This window comes from Puma concolor, chromosome D3 (genome assembly GCF_028749965.1).
Source record: "Puma concolor isolate L17-30 chromosome D3, mPumCon1.1.hap2, whole genome shotgun sequence".
Lineage (NCBI taxonomy): Eukaryota > Metazoa > Chordata > Mammalia > Carnivora > Felidae > Puma > Puma concolor.
In genome coordinates this window covers 66,500,543-66,519,955 of record NC_141678.1, presented here as the reverse complement: position 1 = coordinate 66,519,955, position 19,413 = coordinate 66,500,543, and the positions used below count along the sequence as shown (strand labels likewise).

Here is a 19,413-nt window from a genome sequence, read left to right as displayed (position 1 = left end):
CATTCACAGTAAGAGATGTGGCCACACTTCTGACAGTAATTAATTAAGGAAGGAAAATCAGTAAGGCTCTAGGAAGTCTGATGGCCCAGCTGGCTGTAGTGCCCATGCGGAGGAGATGTGCCCTGTAAACGCAGAACTCACGTGGTGTCAATCTTGCCCAGCACGGGTAAGGAACCTCCCCACTTGTTCAGTAGAAAGTCAGTTTCCACCAATCCCAAAGGACTGGTGTGGAACAGACCACACACATTTTAACCACAGTGCAGTGAACTTAGGAATCAGTAGCAAAATATAATCGCGTGCTGGAATTAAGAAGCAAACTTTAAATAACTGATGACCAAAGAAGCAATCATAATAGAAATTAAAAATATTTAGAACTGGATACAAAACCAGAATGCATGAAAACTTGTAGGATGCAGCTGCAGTGGCACTTAATTGCTTGGCCTTAAATGCTTATATTAAAATTTTAAAAAGATGAAGGTTAGTAAGGTAAGGATCCAGCTTAAGAGGTTATAAAAAGAACAGCAAAATACAACTAAAGACTGTGGAAGGGAAGAAGTAATAATCCAGAGAAGATACGTAGGAAGAGACTGAGGATGAAGAACAATGAAAGTAGCCAATACAGGCGTTGGTGAATCTAAATGAAATGTGAGTGTCTAAAACAAGAATAACAGTAACGCCTCCCTGGGTTATGGCACCAGTAGGTTAAAGCCCTTGCATGGTCTGAGAGTCAGTTAACATCAGACTTTGAAAACTCAAGAATGCATGTGTCATTTGTAAGATAACCACCATAAGAATGTTGAGTGTTTAACTTCCAGACGAAAAGAGAAAAAGTACAATAAGATATAATGAAAGGAAGTAAAAGAGAGAAAAAGGAATGTGGAATAGGAGGAATAAAGAGAAGATATATCAAAAGATAATAGACTCCGTTACATCAGTAATTACATTAAATATGAATGACTAAAATTGTCACACTGAATAAAGGAAGGAAGAAACAGATGACCCACTAGAAAAAAATGAACAAAGACCCTTGAATTGACCCTCCACCAAAGAGAATATCTAAATGACCAGTGTATCTACAAAAAGGTGCTAAACCTTGTTAATAATCAGGGAAAATATCGGGGTGTCTGGGTGGCTCAGTCGGGTAAGCATCCGACTCTTGGTTTCAGCTCAGGTCATGATCTCACAGCACGGAGCCTGCTTGGGATTCTCTCACTCTCCCACTCTCTCTGCCCCTCTCCCGTTTATTCACACATGCATGAGCATACTCTCTCTCTCTCTTTCTCTCAAAATAAATAAGTAAACTTTAAAAAAATAATCAGGGAAATACAAATTAAAACCTTAGAGACATATGATGACATATCCATTAGAATGGCTAAAATTAAAAAGGTTTCAATACTAACTGTTGGCAGCTATGTAGATCAGAGTAACTCTCGTGTACTGCTGATCACAGAGTATATTGGTACAACCTTTTTTAGAAGTTTGCTATGATCTACTGGTTTGCATATCTTACGACTCAGAATTCTGCTCCTAGAATATTCTAAAAGAAATGCACCTGTGCCCTGGGAAATATGAACAGTGTCTGTAGCTATGCATCTAAGGGGATCCAAAACCGAAAAGAGCCCATTTGTTCAGTAGAAAGGACAAATTGTTGTATATTTGCATAATAGAATACAACAGTGAAAATCTGCCTCATCATGGGTGAATCTCACAAACTTTTAAATATTTACTTAAATACTGTTTGAGAATAGGTGATTGTAGTGTACTATGCTGGGAAGCGTAGTCATTTAAAGCTGGTGTCACTGAGCAGATTGGAATTGGTGAACAAGAAATCAGTTGAAATTTCTCGAACATATCTGCAATATAGATTTACCATACAGGGCATGTAATATGGTAGTCAAAAATAGAGATTCTGGAACCAAACTGCCTGCTTTATCCACTTGCTAACTATGTGATCTTGTAGAAGTTGTGTAACTTCATCTGCAGACTGGGCATAATAATCGTACCTGTCTCATGTGGATAGTGTAAGCACGGAATGAGTGTATGCCTGGAGCTGTAGCATCGGTCTGGCAAGTCAGTAACTCAGTGAATGTTAAAAAAGGAAAGAAGAAAATTACCAGACAGTACTGGAGAGGCTGTTTTAGAATTGATCAAATGGGTTTAGGCCCTGAAGATTAGCTAATAGCTGGCCAAGCACAGGAGAGGAGGGCTTTCTAGAAAGATCTTAATCAGAAGAGTGATGGGATCAGATCTGGTTTTTCAGAAAACATTTGTTGGCTATGTTGATGATGCATAGGGAGAGGCAAGGGTGGGATCTATTAGGAAGTTTATTGTAGTAGTTTTTTGTTCCTGTGAGTCATAATTAAAAGGCAGATTCAAATTAAAATTGCTATTGGACTGAAATTCATAGATAATGCCTTAATAAAGAATACCTGTGGGGTGCCTGGGTGGCTCAGTTAAGCGTCCAACTCTTGATTTCAGCTCAGGTCATGATCTCATGGTTCACGAGAGCCCTGCGTCAGGCTCCATGCTGTCAGATTCCGACAGCTAGGGATTCTCTGTTTCCTTCTCTCTCTGCCCCTCCCCCGCTCATGCTTGCTCACTCACTCTCAAAATAAATAAATAACCTTAAAAAAAAAAGTATCTCTACCCATAGAAATACATGAAAAAATAGGTATTCATATATAGGTTGTTTCTAAAACCTTTGTTTTTGAAGTCCTTGCTTGATAATAAGTAGGAGTGTTGTTGTTTTTTTAATGTTTATTTATTTTTGAGAGAGAGGGAGTGAGCAGGGAGGAGGAGAGAGAGAGGGAGAAAGAATCCAAGCAGGCTCCACGCTATCAGCACAGAGCCCGATGCAGGGCTTGAACTCATGAACTATGAGATTGTGACCTGAGCCGAAATCAAAAGTCAGACGCCCAACCTGACTTGCCACCCAGGTGCCCCGATAAGAAGTAGGTCTTATAGTAACATTAAGTTAGGGTTTATTCAACACTTGTGAGTGGGTGAGTTTGGTTTGATAGGTGTGTGATGAGTAAGACCAAGACTCCCCTACTTTCATTGATGTGAGTACCGAAGCCTTGTGATAAGAAAGCCCTAGTTCTAGTTCAGTAAGAATTTTTACCTAACTCAAGGAGAGCTAGAAGGAGCTGGCAATAACCGTGGCGTGTTGGATTGTCTTTTCCATGAACTCCCGGTGAAATGTTTTCTATTTGGGGATGTGAAGAAGGAATCCACCTCAATAACGTTTTGCAGTTCTCTTGTAGAACGAATTTGCTTTTTCTCGTCCTCTGTTCTCATCTCAATTTTTTGGAAAGACCCATTATATTGCCCGTCTGTCCACTTTTCTTACTGAAAAAACAAAGAAAGAAATAAAAACTGCTTAAGTGAGGAGTTCTTTTGAAAAGGTTTAAAAAGGTTTTTCTTTTCCTTACTTTTATATTTAGTTTTAAGGAATAACCTCTATTCCTTGTAAATCACTCCAGAATATCTACAGCTTTGGCACTGGTGAGTGGAGGTACTGTTTCTAGACAGTTTACCAGGTGGCTTTTGAGATCTGTGAGCAAAGTCTGGAGGATAAAGTCTAAGTAAGCATGTTCTGATAAATAATTTAGTCTTTTACCAGCTTGATGTCTATTTATTGAAGTATAGCTCAGCCGCCTCCCGTAACCAGGGATCTCTCAGTGGTTCCTCCTTTGCCCTTACGAAGTACTGATGTGCTGCATCCTGTCCTTAAAAGCTACACCCCATGCAGAGTGTTCCTTCTGGTCCTTCAAGATCAGTGACCAGAACTGTAAAGTGTGCCCCGGAGTGTGGCCAAGATCGGGCACATTGACATCGCCATTCCTATAGCCACTCACGATGTGTCTGTGCTCCCCTGCAGACATGGACAGCCAGACCCGCCACATGGCGCTCAGCAGCCTCTTTATGGAAGTCCTGATGATGATGAACACTGCAACTATTCCAACGGCAGAGTTCCTCCGGGGCAGTGTCCGCGCCTGGATTGGGCAGAAGGTGCACGGGCTGGTGGTCCTGCCTCTCTTAACAGCAGCCTGTCAGAGCCTGGCTTCTGTCCGCCACATGGCTGAGACGACGGAAGCCTGCATCACTGCCTACTTCAACGAAGGTACGAGGCTCTCTTTAGGATGTCTTTTCCAGGGGAGAGTAAAGCTTTCTCAGAAAGATGTACCTTTCTGGACCCTTCCAGTGAGCGATTTGTTTGTTAATGTAGCTGATGTTTCACAATGTATTTTGTATTGTCCACAAAGATCTGCAGTTAGTGTGAGAACCTATGGCCCATGTCTGTTAGTACAGTCCTGTTTCAGTGGAGGGAACCTCCAATTCATTCACAGAGCCAGAGGTCAGACCGGCTCTTTTATGGGAGGCAGGTCATGTAAAGTCACAGGCCTAGCCATGATCTTCCAAAGAAATGCTATAAACCAGAATCTTTATAAGACCTGCTATGTTAATATTCTTTATTTTTGTCACTTTTTAAAATGAGTTTTCATGTGTGTCTTTTATTGCTTCTTGTCACATCTTTTACACTATTACAAAGAGATCAAAGCCCCCCCCCCCCCCACCTTTTAAAAATCATTCTTATTCCCTAACCTCCCTCTAAACTCGATTCTGGAAACATTGTGGTCTGGTTAAGAAGAATTGCTCGGATGAACATTCTCAGCTGTGATTCCCAGATACACATCATTGTGCACACAGTGGGAGAGAAGGAAGAGTATTAGAGCAAGAACAATGCATGTCCCTGTGTCCCCCCATGGAAGGTGCTGCACATGTCACCATCTCCCCACTGTCATTCCCCCAAGGAATTGAGAACCACTAGGATAACACTCCTGCTTCAAATTCATTCGGGTTGCTAAAATCAAAAAATTTTTTTTCAGTTTGTGAAACAGTTTTAAGGATTTCTGTTGAGGTATGAGTCAAACCAAGCCCTGAAAAGTAGAAATACTTCTGTCAAATAGAGTAATAATAATTTCCTTGAGAAAAGCATATTCACAACCCACTTAAAAGGTATTAGATGAAGTTAAAACCCTTAGGTGACTTGGACAGGCAGTACCTACCTGTGATTTTAAGGTATTAAAAGGGAGAGAAGGGTGATTCTGACCTCTTGCCCTCTAGCCGTGGATGGGCACTTAGCGTGAGGACTTCCCAGTCTATGCCATGAGGCACGTTTCACTTGTGTGGCCTCCAGGGCCCACGCGGGCTTGACATGAAGCCTAAAGTGAAGAGGCCCATTCCAGCAGGTAAATAATTTCATTCTTGTTTTCATCTTGCTATCTTCCCTTGTTTTGTTTTTTTTTGTTTTTTTTTTTCAGGCTCCCTCAGTCAGAATTTAGGATGGGGCCCCATTCTGGTGTCCCTCCAAGTTCCGGAGCTCACCATAGAAGAATTTCTGCAGGAGTGCCTGTCCCTCGGCAGCTACCTGACTCTCTATGTCTACTTGCTACAGTGTTTAAACAGCGAACAGACTTTAAGGAACGAAATGAAAGTGCTTCTCACCCTGAGCAGGTGGTTGGAGCAGGTGTACCCCGGGTATGTTGGCCCTGTGGCTGCTCTGTCCCTGTCACTGTGTTAACACGCTGGGCTGTCAGCCAAAGCTTTGAAAGTACCAAGTGTCCCCCATACTTAAAATTCAAATGTGGAATTTCAATTAAACAGGAGTGGAAAGAAGCCACCTCTAATTGTGTTTTCCTCCTGGGCCCCCCCCAGCTCCGTGCAGGAAGAGGCCAAGCTGTTTTTGTGGTGGCACCAAGTCCTGCAGCTGTCCCTGATTCAGACGGAACAGAGTGACTCGGTCCTGATAGAGTCTGTCGTTCGAATTCTGCTCATGCTTCAGAGCAGACAGAGCCAGCTGGCCGAGGAGAGGCTCAGCTCCGGAATTCTGGGGGCAATCGGGCTGGGCCGGAAGTCGCCCCTGTCCAACAGGTAAGCAGGCGCCTGCCACTGCTCTTCCCACTGGGCCTCAGCATCTGCCCCTGCTTGGGGACTGGGATACTTGAGTAGGCTTTTTGACTTCAGGGCTAGGTCCCCTCATAGATTAAGGGGGGAAAAATCAGCTTGATTACATCTTTATATATTACAAAACATGTTTATTTTTTGTAAACAACTTTGTTTTCACATTTAAAGAATGTTTTCTTAGTAATATCTCTCGTTGTATTTTGACTGTGTAACCTGACCACACTACTGATTTCTTTCTGGCTTTGAGCCAGCGATGGTGTGTAAAGTTAGGTTATAATACCCCAGTTAGTTGCTTCACTGCCTGTACTTTGTCAGGGCAGCGCAGGCCCATGAGGGACTCAGTCTCCTAGAACTGTGAATCGCGATGAGTTCAGGTCAACTGATGAGAGGGATAAGTAATGAGAAACAAGTCTAAGTTTTAGTTGCTGAAAATTGCAAGGCATGGAAGAATTTGCCACTGGCCTCCAATTTTTATCTCCCTTATTTGCGTAGTGGTTTTCTTCCCTAGCCTTTATCAGGGTTGAAAAGAGCTCTGCCATTGTGATGTCAGCATTCTTGTAGAATAGCCCATTGCAACTTCGGGAATCACTTAGTCCAGACCAGGTCACATCATGTGTCTTTGTGGTAGAATTTAGCAGGAGTATGTGACTTTTATTTACCTAAATTGTGGCAGACTGCACATAATGTAAAATTTATTATGGTAACTCTTTTAAACTATACAATTCAGCAGCGTGTAATACATTGACAGTGTTGTTGTACTCATTGCCACTGTCTAGTTCAGACATGTTTCTGTCTTCCCAACAGGAAATCCCATTCGTTAAACAGTTAACTCCCTATGTCCCTCTCCCCTGAGTCTCTGGCAGCCACTAAGTGACCTTCTGACTTTATTATATCCTTCCTGGACATCTCATAGAAATGGAATCATATACTGTGTGGCCTCTTGTGTCTGGCTTCTGTGACTTCACCTGAAGTTGCAAGACTCACCCATGTTTAATCATGAATCAGTACCTCACTCCTTTTTATGGCTGAGTAATATTCAGCCTTGTGGATGTGGTATGGATGTACCACATTTTGTTTATCCATTCATCAGTGGATAGACATTTGGGTTTTTAACTTTTTGGCTGCTATGAAGTTTGTTAACAAACTTTTGCTGCACATGTTTTCAGTTCTTTTGAGTATGTGCCCAGGAGTAGAATTGCTGGGTTATATGGTTTCTCTGTTCTTAAGTTACTGAGTAACTTCCCAAATCCATTTTCCTGCACCAGTTTTTACATTCACACCAGCAGTGCCTGAGGTTCCAGTTATTCTACATGTTTGCAACAGTCTGAATGTTACGTTTTTTGGGCAGTGATGATGGAAAGGAAGGTTAAGGCTCCTTCTTGGTCATACTTAAGGTTTTCCTGCAGAGGCTAGCAACAACGTTAGGTCTGAAATGTGTTTATCTTGTTTTTAAAGAGAAAATGTGGTATTTATTTTAAAATATTTACTTGAATCGTCATTTACTTCTGACCTCTCCCTGACGCCGAAGGTTCCGAGTGGTTGCTCGAGGCATGGCCGCCTTCCTTTCGGTTCAGGTTCCTTCCGAGGATCAGATCCGTTTGAAGCCTGGCTCTGAATTACATCTGACCCCAAAAGCTCAGCAGGTCAGTAAAAACAGCTTTACAGTTAAGGGTCGGAGTCTTTTTGGCGGGCCTTCCCGGGAGGCGAGGGGCGGCAGCCGTTGTCCTCACACACGGCGGCGTGGTTCGCTGTCGTAGCTCTGTGCTGTGCTCTGCATGCTGCACGTGCCTGCCTCAGATTTTAAACCAGTTTTTGTAGGTGCGTGCCTAGAGCACTGGAAGTGCCGTTGTAGAAAAAGCAAGGCCATGGGCAAGCCAGCCGGTCCAGGGTCGAATTGGTTCTGATGAATGGGATTGTGACCACGTGCTGGGGGCCGGGGACTGGCACAGAAGATGGGGCCACAGGAGACTGACTAGGTTAGTTGAGCTTTAACTTGGAACCAAGGAAGTCGTTCTGATTTTGTGAGTCTGGGGGTTGACCCCTGTTGGCTGATGTGGGAATAACCAAAACACATGGACACAGTGGCAGCTGTGAGAAATTATAGTTTGTTCTAAAAACGTGGGAGGCCACGCGACAGTGGTCCTGTCCTCATAGGTATTTTCACCTGTAAACAGGCTGGCCGTGTACAGAGGGGTCTCCTGTAAAACAGTGGCCAGCATTCCCGAGTGCTCACTGGAGGCACTGTTGTGAGTTTTAACTCACTCGATATTAATGAGTTAACGTTTTAGCTCGTTTAATCCTCATAAGAACCCTGTTCTGTAGGAGCTGCTGTTATCCTGGTTGTGTGCTGAGGAAGTGGGGCCGAGAGGGGCGGGGCTCAGTGACTTGTAAGTGCCGGCTGGGGCCTCACCCTGTCTGCGCTCTACAGTTCTGTGTCTGGTGGGCACTCACACCCCTCGCTCTTCGTCCTTTGTGGCCTTGTGGTGTCCAAGCCGGCCACGTGCAGGGCGATCTCTGGGTTATTAAGAGCAAGCATCCAGCGATCCAGGCAGCAGGTTCTTCACAGGCTTTTTGGTTTATACAGTACCCGATGCTTGTCGCCAATTGACCTGACAACTGCCGTTTGAGTCCCTAATGTCATATACGAGCCGTGTAGGAACTGCCACACGTAGGCAGGAAATTCTCCCGAGGGCCGACTGTGAAGTGGGCGTGACACCCACATATATTCGAGAAGTCTGATGCTCTCCTGTGGCTACCAGGTCTCCCGGGCCTTGCCTGTCCACCTTCATTCCCTTATGTGATGACTCCTGCCTGCCCCCCATTGATGCCTGTTCTCAGATTGAACTCCCTCCACCTAGCAGTCAGGTTGGGAGCCACATCCCTTCAGTTGTTCATTTTTGGCTCTGACACTTCTGTCTTCAATCCCCTGGCAGTTTATTTCTAAGCTGCCAAATTATTTACCATCCTCAACGACTTCTCCATCCTTGTTTACTGACCTGAGCATTGATCTGCATTTGATCTGCATTCTCTTGTGCGGTGGCCCCCATATCTGAGAGGGGACGGTGTGGGGTAGTCTGTGGTCACGTTCAGAATCCTGGGGGTGGATGACCGGTGTAGCTGGAAAACAAAGCTCTCCCACACCAAGAACCACTGTTCTGATTTTGTTTTCTCCACATACAGTCTTCTTCTCCTTTCCTACTATGAAGGAAAGAAATGTTAAAATTGTGGAATTGAAGAATGTTTTTCTTTATTCCCAAAGAGAGGCATGGGAACACCTTCATTGTTTCTGGCGGGCAAAGCTGAGGAGCTTGATCTGTACTTTATGCTTGTTGACCGATAGAATGATCTCACCCTCAGCAGCACTTAGGCACTGGTTTCTTTTGAATTGCATATAATTAGACAGTTTAATATGACGTGATTTGGTAATCTAAGAACAAACCCAATAGCAAATCAAAATCTCACAGTAGCTGGTGCCTGGGACTTTGGTTTGGGTTCTAGGAGGAGAGGCAGCAGGAGATCGGTGGGGAGGGCTCTGTGCCGGCACTGGCGGGAAGGAGGATGAGGCAGTGGGCCGGCCTGGCCTGGCTGCCACAGTGGCTTTCTGCGGGGAAGCTCCGTTGGAGAAACAGCACAGCCAGGAGGAGGGAAGGCTGGGTGTGGAGGCTGCTGAAGCCAGAGAAGCTTGGGTGCTGGCTTCCTTCTGCTGTGGTTCATCAGTGCCTGACTTTGGGACTTCTACTTCCGGTTCCCTAGGCTTCCCTGAGGCTCGCAGTTGCACCAGATGATGGCAGGTGTGCTGCACCTGCGGGGATCACAAACTATACATCTGTGTGGTTAACCCTCCCGTCTTCTGTGTCTTTCAGGCTCTGAATGCTCTTGAATCCTTGACATCAAGTAAGCAGTATGTTGAATACCAGGATCAGGTATCACAAGCTGCACAATTTATAAAGCATCCTGGCCATTGCCTCCAAGATGGGAAAAGCTTCCTGGCTCTTCTTGTTAACTGTCTCTATCCAGAAGTGCATTATTTGGACAACATACGATAGTAACACCGAGTCTCTCAAAAAAACCTGTTGCTGTTTATGTTTACATTTAACTTTGCTGTTGCACAAGTAACTTTGCTCAGTCTCACTGCAGAGCTCAGTTGGGCCAGTGAGTTCGTTGACTGAGAGGCAAGTCGGGAGGCACTAGATAATTCTGTTGTGCATGCGCATGTGTGTATGTCTTTGTGTGTGTGTGTGTGTGTGTGTGTGTGTGTTTTCTTAGTTCTTGAAACTTCCCAGGGCCTTTGTAGTTTTTATGTTCACCCCACTGGAGAAAATGAGTCCCACTTGGGCACAGAGCCATTCAGCTGCTGGATCCCCAGTCACCTCACAGGACCCCCCACGGGGCTCTGTTGTATGTCTCCATTTCTGTCTTCCCTGTTTTATTTAAATCTCAAGACTGCTGTGTCAGATCTAACTGCTTTGGGGATCATGTAGAACCCTCAGTTTTGAACCTCATTTGTGTTCTTTCAAAGTAAAACAAGCTTTGAAAACTTCTGCATTTCTCAAATGTGGGGAAATACACCAGCTTCAAAGTATTATTTCCCTCAAAATGGAGATAAGAACGCTGAATTAAAGTGAGGCATTGTCTGAAATGTGGCCACTTGATCCTTGATTGTAGTGGATGGCAGAGATGGTGACAAGTCCATTTCCATCCAGCTGTGGTCCTCATGAAGAAGGAGATGTCCATGTAAACCGAGGGGGCACACAGGTAGCATGTGATGAGCAGACTGTGTACAGACGTGTTTCGTTTGATCCCCGTGGTGGAGAGTGTGGTCACTGTGGACATATGTGGACATAGTGTCAGGCCTACCCCAGCCCATTCCTGCATTCACACCGCTTCCTCAGCCCCCGTGGACATCAAAGTTTGCACCTCTTGATAGACAGCAGGTTTGAAATCTGAAGGCCTTGCTGTCTAGAGAGAGAGTCTGAGAACTTAATGCTCTGTATTCTGCTTGTTTCTTCATTCCACATTTAAGCTCAAATGAAGTTAGACACTTGTCCGTGGAAACTTGACTTTTCCAGTAGCCATGTGCCTTCTGTTGTTGTTCACCATTCACTCGCTACCAGAGCCTGTCTGCTGCCTTGCTCTGTGGCCAGCTTCTTGCTCTTGTCATTTCCACCCCCGGCATGAGCGGTTTGACTTCTGCCTTCCTAATTCTCTTGGCTCGAAATTGATTTTGTTCACTCAGCTGGCAGAATATGTCTTCTGTTCATGGATTAATTACAACCCGAGGATATTTATCTAACAGTGTCTGAACTGAGAGCCCTCAGCAGGGGGAAGCGGGATAAAGGTTAACGGAGTGATAACCTCTCTTCAGATCTCCTCTTGGAGTGCTCCCCCCAACATCTGGAAATGTGCGGGAGCCTGTTCTCCCATTTTGAACTTGTTTAGTTGCACAGAACACATCTGCTCCACAGATCAAGATTATCCCTGTGAGCCTCCAAGGTTGTAGGCCACAAAGCATCCCTCTCAGAGGGCACATCACAGGGCTCTCCTTGGTTTTGCTTTTCTCCATTTTCAAAATCAGTCAGCCTCCCTGTGCTGTGTTAAGAAAATGTCATAAGCTGTGGGCAGTTCAGTGGCCGATTTGGCAACAAAGATTTCATGACAGAAGTGTTTTGTGTGCTGTTTTCTGTGAGGAGGCTGTAATTATTGATATCCTAGAATGTGAAAATTTTGAGTGACAGTCTACATTTTAAAGAAAATTATGATTCATCTATTAATTTTCAAAGCTTTGTAATATTTATAATGTATTTGGTCTGTAAAAATTATAAAAAATAAAATCAGTCTTTGGTTGTAGCTGGGAAGAATATGAATTTTAGGGGTATTTCAGTTAAAGTTAATGCAGAATGTTATGCCCAGTGTCCTCTGTTCTGATACTGGAACTTGATTATCAGAGATGGTTGGTGAAATACTTCCTCTCTGACTACTTTGTGCTTAACAGTGGAGGCCTCACTCACCACATAGCCTCCTTGGAGCATCTCGAGGCTGAGGAAGTGCTTTAAAGATGCTGAGATAGTTCAGAAGGTGGCAGCACTGCTATAGCCTTCTGGGGGCAGAATAGAACAGCCAGCCCTTGGCTTTCAGGAACGATGAGCCTTTGCTGCCAAAAACAGTCGGCCTCCGGAGAGCGCAGGGCCAGGTTCAGACACCCTTACCTGCGGTGCCACATGTGATGCCTGGATCAAGCCAGACCAAGGCCGCCCCGTGCCGAGCAGTGTTGGAGGCGAGCTAGCACCGACCTTCCCTGCCTGTGCCCGTTGGTGGCACCTGGCTCCGACAGGGACGTTGTGACAGGTGCCTCCCCTGCATCTGCACTCATCTCCCCACAGCTCACAGAGCTCGGGTGCGAGAGGCACGCTTGACCTCCCCCGTGTCCTGGCTCCTGCGCCCGACTGGAACAAGGGGACAGGGCAGAAAGCTGGAAGGCACAGGCCGATGGGGAGGTTATGCTGATTTGTCCGCTCAGCCTGATGGAGGAGCCAGGACCCACCCGACGTGATCCCAGAGCTCCTGGGCGTGCAGAGAACATCATGATCAGTTTGGGGCTCAGTCACATCTGCCCCCTGGGGTGGCCTGAGTCCCTCATTCTGAGGCTGGGTGAGCCTCTCCAGAAAATGAAAATCCCCCGAGTGGGCTCACTTCACCCTAACCAGCCCCATTCCTCCCGCTCAGTTACTAAAATCAGCGCATCCAGGGGGCACAAGGTGGGTGTTCAGTTCATGCCCTTTCTTTTGAATGAAGGTGATACACAGTTTTCTATTGGGTTTTTAATACTAAGGTTAATGATTTCCTCTGGAGCAGGAAGCAAATGCTGTAGAATCATGACTTTTAAAGTTCATCTGGTCCCACTTCTCACTCAGCAGGGACCCCCAGCCCTGCTCTTCCAGCCAACCCCCTGCCTCTCCTCCGCCCTGTCCTGTGGCCAGTAGTCCTGCCCCTCGTGGACAAGCCCAGGTGGGCATTGGCTTTATGTTGTGCCAGAACTGGCCTGATGACATTGGTCATGGTTCGGCTGCAGCTGGCCAGGCCGGGGCTCCTCTGCTACTCTAACCGATCTTCTAACATTTTCAGACCTCGTCACCCACCTGACCCCACCGGTCCACCTCTTAGTCTTCATGCTAAATGCTCAGTGCCTTTAGTTGGTCCTCTTCCCCCACGATGTCTGACAAGGCTGCTCTTTGGGGAAAGTGCCCAAGTTAGCCCATGTTACTCCAAAAGGGCCGTGTCCATGAATACCAGGGCCGGGGCTCAGGGGCACAAACTTGAGGTGGCAGTCACCCGCAGGCACCAACAGAGTATGCTTCCTTCTGTTTTGTGCCCTTGGCCTGATCTCTGTCCCGGGTTTTGTCACACCAGTGTGGGCCAAGCAGTGACGTTGACCCCCTGGGACATGTGGATGGCATCGGCTCTCGGCGGCTGTGCCCTGTGGTTCGCACATTCAGTTAGTGGCGAATTCAAACTCCACACCTTGGTTTAACATTAGTTGCTGCCCAAGATCAGTCTCATCGCCTGCCTGCATGATAAGCTAACAAATAAGGCGCTTTGCACGTATCCTTTAACACTGTCTGCTCTTCAGTCTGGACCAACTTCACAGCTTATTTTGAATAGTAGCTGAATTTTTTTCTGCTCAGTTAACTTTGTCTTCTTAAACAAAACGAGGAGTCTAATGTTGGAAACAAACATGTTGCTTTTTTTTTTTTTTTTTTCAAGAGTATCCTCATACTGATCTTCCGTTTGAATCTGGGTTGAGCTGGATAAAGTTCTTTGCTTATAGCCAGGCGCTCTTACAGACCTTGTCCTGGTCCTTGGTGATCCCCACACATTATAGAGCCGTCAAGTGTCCTGCAGAAGCTACAGCTGACACTTCTTTCAGTCTGGGTAGGTTCCTGGTTTTTGGTGACAATAACTTGAAAAAAATAAAACTGAACTACTGACCCTGTTTGGGGATAATGAAATCACTAAGGAATGAATGTTGTTTATTAAAACTTTTATTTTTTAATGTATAGGTGTAATATCTCTCACTGAGCGCTGAAGGTTAGAATTTAGTTTTCCTTCAGTGGCTTAAAATCACTTATGTGGCAACAAGTACTTCCTGAGTGTGTTTAACTCTTTCCTTCCCACATGTATAGTGTGGCCTTTAACAACCACATCTTATCCGGTCATCAAATGTGCAATATTCACTTCTTGTTCATTGTTGAGCATTTTACACGCTTGTACAAAGATTGAGTTTTTATATAATGATGAGAAACAGAGAAATGCGAATGGGTTTAAGTAAAATCCTGCAAATAAACCAGAATTAAAATTGAATTTACATGTGGTGGACACGTCTCGTTTTTGGCAGATTGGTTGGCAGGTCTTTACATCCAGAAGTCACACTAAGAAAAATTTGGAATCAGAGAGCTTGTAAGGGGTAGAATCTGTATTTTGTGACATGCCACCACATGACACAAAGTTAAATTCAAAGAGAATTTAAGTCTTGGGGGTTTAAGAACAGGGGGCCACCTGGTGACCCCAGAGAATTCAGGAGAGCCCTGAGGGTCTACAGTGTGGCTGTGACCTTAGGAGGAGGAGGGACACGAAGCTGCATGAAGGCTCCACCACCAGACTTCCTGGGCGGGGCTGGGGCACCTTGGAGGTCGAGCTGCCAGGGGAGGGCAGTATAACCTGAGCATTGAAGCTCAGGGAGCTCTTTCTCTCGCTTTCCTTAGCATTCGTGAGACACATCTTGAACGGGCCAAAGTATGGTGGGAGGGCCTGCACATTTGATTGGGGATTGACGTCAGTTTGGAATTTCTGTGGGACAGGGCCCCTTCCTCCCTTGTCTGGGTTTGGCTTCCTTTTTCCAGACGGAGCCACAGGATTTAGGGATTGGGAAGTGGATTAGAGGCAAGCTGTGCCACCTCCTAGTGTAGGAATCGGTTTCCTGTCTCTGGACCAGTGGGCTTTCTTGCTGGGACACACCCACAGAAATGCAGCGGGAAATGGTTCCTGTCACCCTGGGGCAGCTGAGAAATAGAGATGGTCTTCATCTAAGGGTGAAGGAGCCAGGAGCTTCCTCTGGAAACTGCTCTTCTGAAGACAGCCCTCTTCCTTCTTGGTCTTCCTTTCTAGCCAAACCCTTTTAGGAAACAGCCACACTTTCCTGGTCTGTCAGAGTGACCAACACGACCCCTCTCCTGGACACTGTATTGTAATATAGCCTAAATTTGTGGCTGACACCAGATTTACTGTGGACCTTCAGTCTTCCTGGGCTGCCCTGCTCCCTGCCTTGTCTTTTTTTTTTTTTTTTAATATTTTGAGGTTAGGGTGTGAGCATTGGAGGGGCACAGAGAGAGGGAGAGAGAGTCCCAAGCAGGTTCCATGCTGTCAGTACAGAGCCCGAAGGGGGCTTGATCTCACGGTCCATGAGATCATGACCTGAGCCAAAATCAAGAGTTGGACACTTAACTGGCTGAGCCACCCAAGCGCCCCCTGCCTTGTCCTTAGTCACCCTTCCTTAAGGCCCTCTGTCCACCTTCCCTTTCCAGTCCCACTCTTCTCCTCCTTCATCCCATCCTCCTCCCCCCCCTCTTCTGGTGGCAGTATGGAGGTGAGTACCTGGGCTATCTTCAGCTCTGGGGACCCTTTGAGGTCACTTGCACACAGGACTTGGGGATGACTGTGCAAGACAAAGGTCTGGGGGCCCAAACCCGGGAAACCCAGAATTCCAAGTATTTCTGTATCCTTATGTTGGCAGATCATGTTTTTCTCCCTTTAGTGCATAAAACGTGACACAGAGGAAGGGGCACAGGAGAGGAGGAGAGACATGGGAGAGAAAGCCTGGGAAAGAGGAGGCAGCATGTTGGTGTGGAAGGAGCTGGGACCACAGCTGTTTTGTCACAAAACATGTGGGAAGCTGGCCAGGCCGCTTTCCTCCTGAGACTTTCCCTATTTTAAATGGGGATAATTGCAGCTTTTCCTGTTCCCTGGGTTTACAGCAAGAAGTCCCTGAGGCCACAGAGGTGGAGGCACTGAGGAAATGTTGAGGGGATGTTATTGGGGGAGAGAGGGCTGGTAGCATTGACTTAAGCAGCCAGGGCTGGAGGCCGGACAAAGCCCAGGACCCCCGGCTCTTGGTCTCTAAGGTCCCACTGGCCTGAAGGCCCTGTGACCAGTGGGCCTGGCGCTCCCGTCCAGGCTGGCTAAGGGGCTGTATGTGAACACTCAGCCCACTGTGTGTCATTTCGTCCCCAGGCAGGGCCTACCTTCAGTGTAGATGATCTCATGGACACTGTCTTCTCCTGTAGCTGCATCTCGATGTAAAAGCTCACTAGCTCCTCAAGGCAGGGGAAGTGTGTTGGGCTCTTGGCACATCTGGGTGCACCTCTTCCTCCCACTGCCCATCTCCAGGGGCAACAGGTGGAGGGCTGGCAGTGGAGGGCAGTCTCTGGGCTGTCAGCAGCCCTTCTGGGGACAAGCGGGCTCACATTCCCAGAGCACAGAAGGGACGGCTCTAGCTGCGCGTCCTGGGCCACACTGCGGAGTCCTGTCTTGAAAACGCCAAGTCTCCTGGGTCCCTTCTCTCCCTGACAATGTGCCGACTGAGCCCGTCGCCTGTGGCTCTGGTCCTTGCCACTGACAAAGCCTGAGTGCTCCGAGACGGTCGGGTTGGGGAGGACGGCAGCTCTGCTCCACGCAGACCTCCCAGTGAGAGCTCCAAGCTCCTGGGGTCTGGTGATGGCCAAATACAGCCGCTTCACCACTCTCCCCTTTTGCCCCTGGAGCAGCCGCTTTATCTGGAGACTAAGCAGAAGGCTGCCTGTGCGCAGTAAGCAAATCGGTAGAGGGAGTGCCGGAGGGACCCTCTGCTGTCCCTTCTCTGTGTGTGCTCCCCACGGCCCAGCATGGAGTGTGAAAGCACTCCATCAGCTGCGTGTTCCTTTTAGGAATGCCACTTCGGCGGTTTCTGGGACGCCCTCCTTCAAACTGCACATACCATAAGAAGGAGCATTGGGTGGTGAGCTCGCACCCTTGGAAGTCAGCCCACCCGGAGGCATCCTCAAACTTTAGCTTGTTTAAGAATCGCCTGGAGTCACCTGGGCCCTGGCTAGAGACGACAAACTAAGAAAGACATTTTGAGAACTGGGGAAATACGAATGTGGGCTATACGATGATATTATTCAATTATTGTTAACATTTTCTCAAACGTGAAAATGGCATTGGAGTTATGAAGGAGAATGCTCTTGTTCTCTGGAGATGCAGCTGAGGTATTTAGAGGCGAAGCACTGTGGTGTCTGCAGTTGGCCCTGAATGGTTCAGTAACTGTTGGATGTAGGTGGTGGGTACCTGGGTGGTCATCTTCCTTTTTCAGCTGTGTGTGTGTGTGTGTGTGTGTGTGTGTGTGTGTGCATGATTGAAAATGATCATAATACAAAGTTAGGGGCAAAAATCACATGAACATCTGTTTAAAATTCCAGCACCCAGCCTCAGAGCTCACTTTTAGGAGGCCCAGGTAGCACTCAGGATGGGGATTTGAGCAAGCTCCCCAGGTCCTTCTGATGCAAACCACTTGACCTTCAGAAACCACTGCAGAAACACGGCTCTGAGAGCCTGGGGTCTCGAGGTGGAAACCCCAGCCCCAGAGCATGGTGGCTCCGGAGCAGGTGCAGCAGTTGGACAGGTGAAAGCAGCATGCTGAGCAGTAGAGGGAGTCAGCGTCCTGCTTGGCCCCTTGGTTCCTTGGGAGTCAGCGTCCTGCTTCTCAGCCCTGTTGGGGGCAGCACTTGCTACCATGTGGGAGCCCCCTCTAGCTGCAGTCCCAGCTCCAGCCCTCATGCTCCAGCAACTTTGTGTGGCTTCAATATCATGCCGTGTCTGACCACCTGGCCTTTTCCCAGACTGCCCTTTCCGCTTAGAATCACCTTTGTTCTCATCTTCCGACTTCCATTCTCCCCCATTTACGTGGCCGGCACGTGCCTTCTCCATGTCCCCTCCTCTAGGAAGCCTTCCCAAGACTGGGTCACTCTTCCTTCCTGGGTGCTCCCATAGCACCTTCAGCATTCTGTTGCCCTTACAGGATTTCCCACTGACTGGTCTGTCGCTCCCTAACGTGAGAAATTTTACTGTGGAGCCCTCGGGGCTGTTGCCCATGCTTCTGGCTTCCCTCCTTCCAGGCATCGTGTCGGGCGCACTGCCCGGCCCCCTGAGGGTGAGTGTGGCATGTTGGTAGTTCTGGCCAATGAGTTATGATCTCAAGTAGGAGACCCTCGAGAGCTCTCTATCTCCAACCCAACGACCCACAGCAAGAGATGGCGGGTCCTTGGGAGCCTGTGTTCCTGAGTAAGTACAGCGAGCAAAGCTCTAATGCCAATCTGTGGTGGGCATGTAACTCTGGTGCGAATAAACCCTAGTTGCTTTCAGCCACTGTGATTTTGGCTTTGTTAACACAGCACAACCTAACCCAGACTGATCGAGACGCATACCTCATTCATTTCTGTATGCCCAAACACCTGGCCCAATTCCTAGCACAAAACAGATACACAGAAAATAATTGCTATCATGGCTTTTTCTTGGCTGTGAAACGGGCCTCAAAGACCAGGCAGACGTTTCAAACCACACCACCCCCGTGTCCCTCGCTTCTTCCCTGGTGATATGGGACTCTCCATGGAGGTGCCCAAAGTATCCTCATACGAGGAGGTACAAATTCCAACTCCTCTGACCTTCTGACAGTTCAGACAGGCTCCTGGATGGATCCCAAGTTAACCATGAGCTACTGTCACCCACTTTCCCTGGCAAAGGCTCTGCTGAGCAAGGGAAACTTGTCACCCACTGCCCTGCTTATTAACTTGTGAAGATCCCTCATACCTCAGGCCACCTCCCCAGCAAAGCATCAGCGAGGACCCTTCCTATTCTAGGCCGCCACCCTAGCTTTGGGAAAAGTCCTGAGGGAAAGACTGTCCCCATTGCTTCTTCGGTGCCTCGCCCGGTGGCCCTTTGCTCTTTCCAGCTTGCCCTGGGCTCAGGCACACCTCCTCCCTGTCCCCTGAGCCCAAGAACTGCAGGAGCTAAAATGCACAGGCTCACACAGAGGTGTGAACACGGAAGGCAGCACCCTGCAGTCAGTCTGCGAGGCCTCGGACAAATGCCGTGGAATCGCTGGTGCTTTTGGACCTCGCACGTGCAGGGTGGATGCAGGTCATAGGTGGAGGTCACAGCCACAGCTGCTTTATCCACACGAACCTGCAGCCCAGACTTCCCCTCTGACCTCTCAGCTTTCGGTCCTTAAGGACAGTGAATCCCAGATGCTGTCAGATGATGGGTGTTTCTTTTCCCAGGGGACCCAGCTCAAGGCAGTGCAGAGCAGCCAATGGGGTAAGAGGTAGGCACAATGTGTGAGGCCGTCACAGACGAGACCCC

At 47.5% G+C, this 19,413-nt stretch overlaps 1 protein-coding gene across 1 annotated transcript in view; it reads left to right on the top strand.

Annotated features, from left to right (window-relative positions):
• The window catches only part of EPG5 (ectopic P-granules 5 autophagy tethering factor), a 108,256-nt gene extending 93,927 nt beyond the window's left edge, over positions 1 to 14,329 (top strand). Inside the window, exons 40-44 of the mRNA XM_086682878.1 lie at positions 3,881 to 4,123; positions 5,325 to 5,541; positions 5,719 to 5,934; positions 7,496 to 7,610; positions 9,831 to 14,329. Coding sequence (XP_086539004.1) covers positions 3,881 to 4,123; positions 5,325 to 5,541; positions 5,719 to 5,934; positions 7,496 to 7,610; positions 9,831 to 10,013 — 974 coding nt within the window. The 3' untranslated portion in view covers positions 10,014 to 14,329. The remainder of the gene's footprint in view (positions 1 to 3,880; positions 4,124 to 5,324; positions 5,542 to 5,718; positions 5,935 to 7,495; positions 7,611 to 9,830) is intronic.
• Positions 14,330 to 19,413: the final 5,084 nt, after the last annotated feature.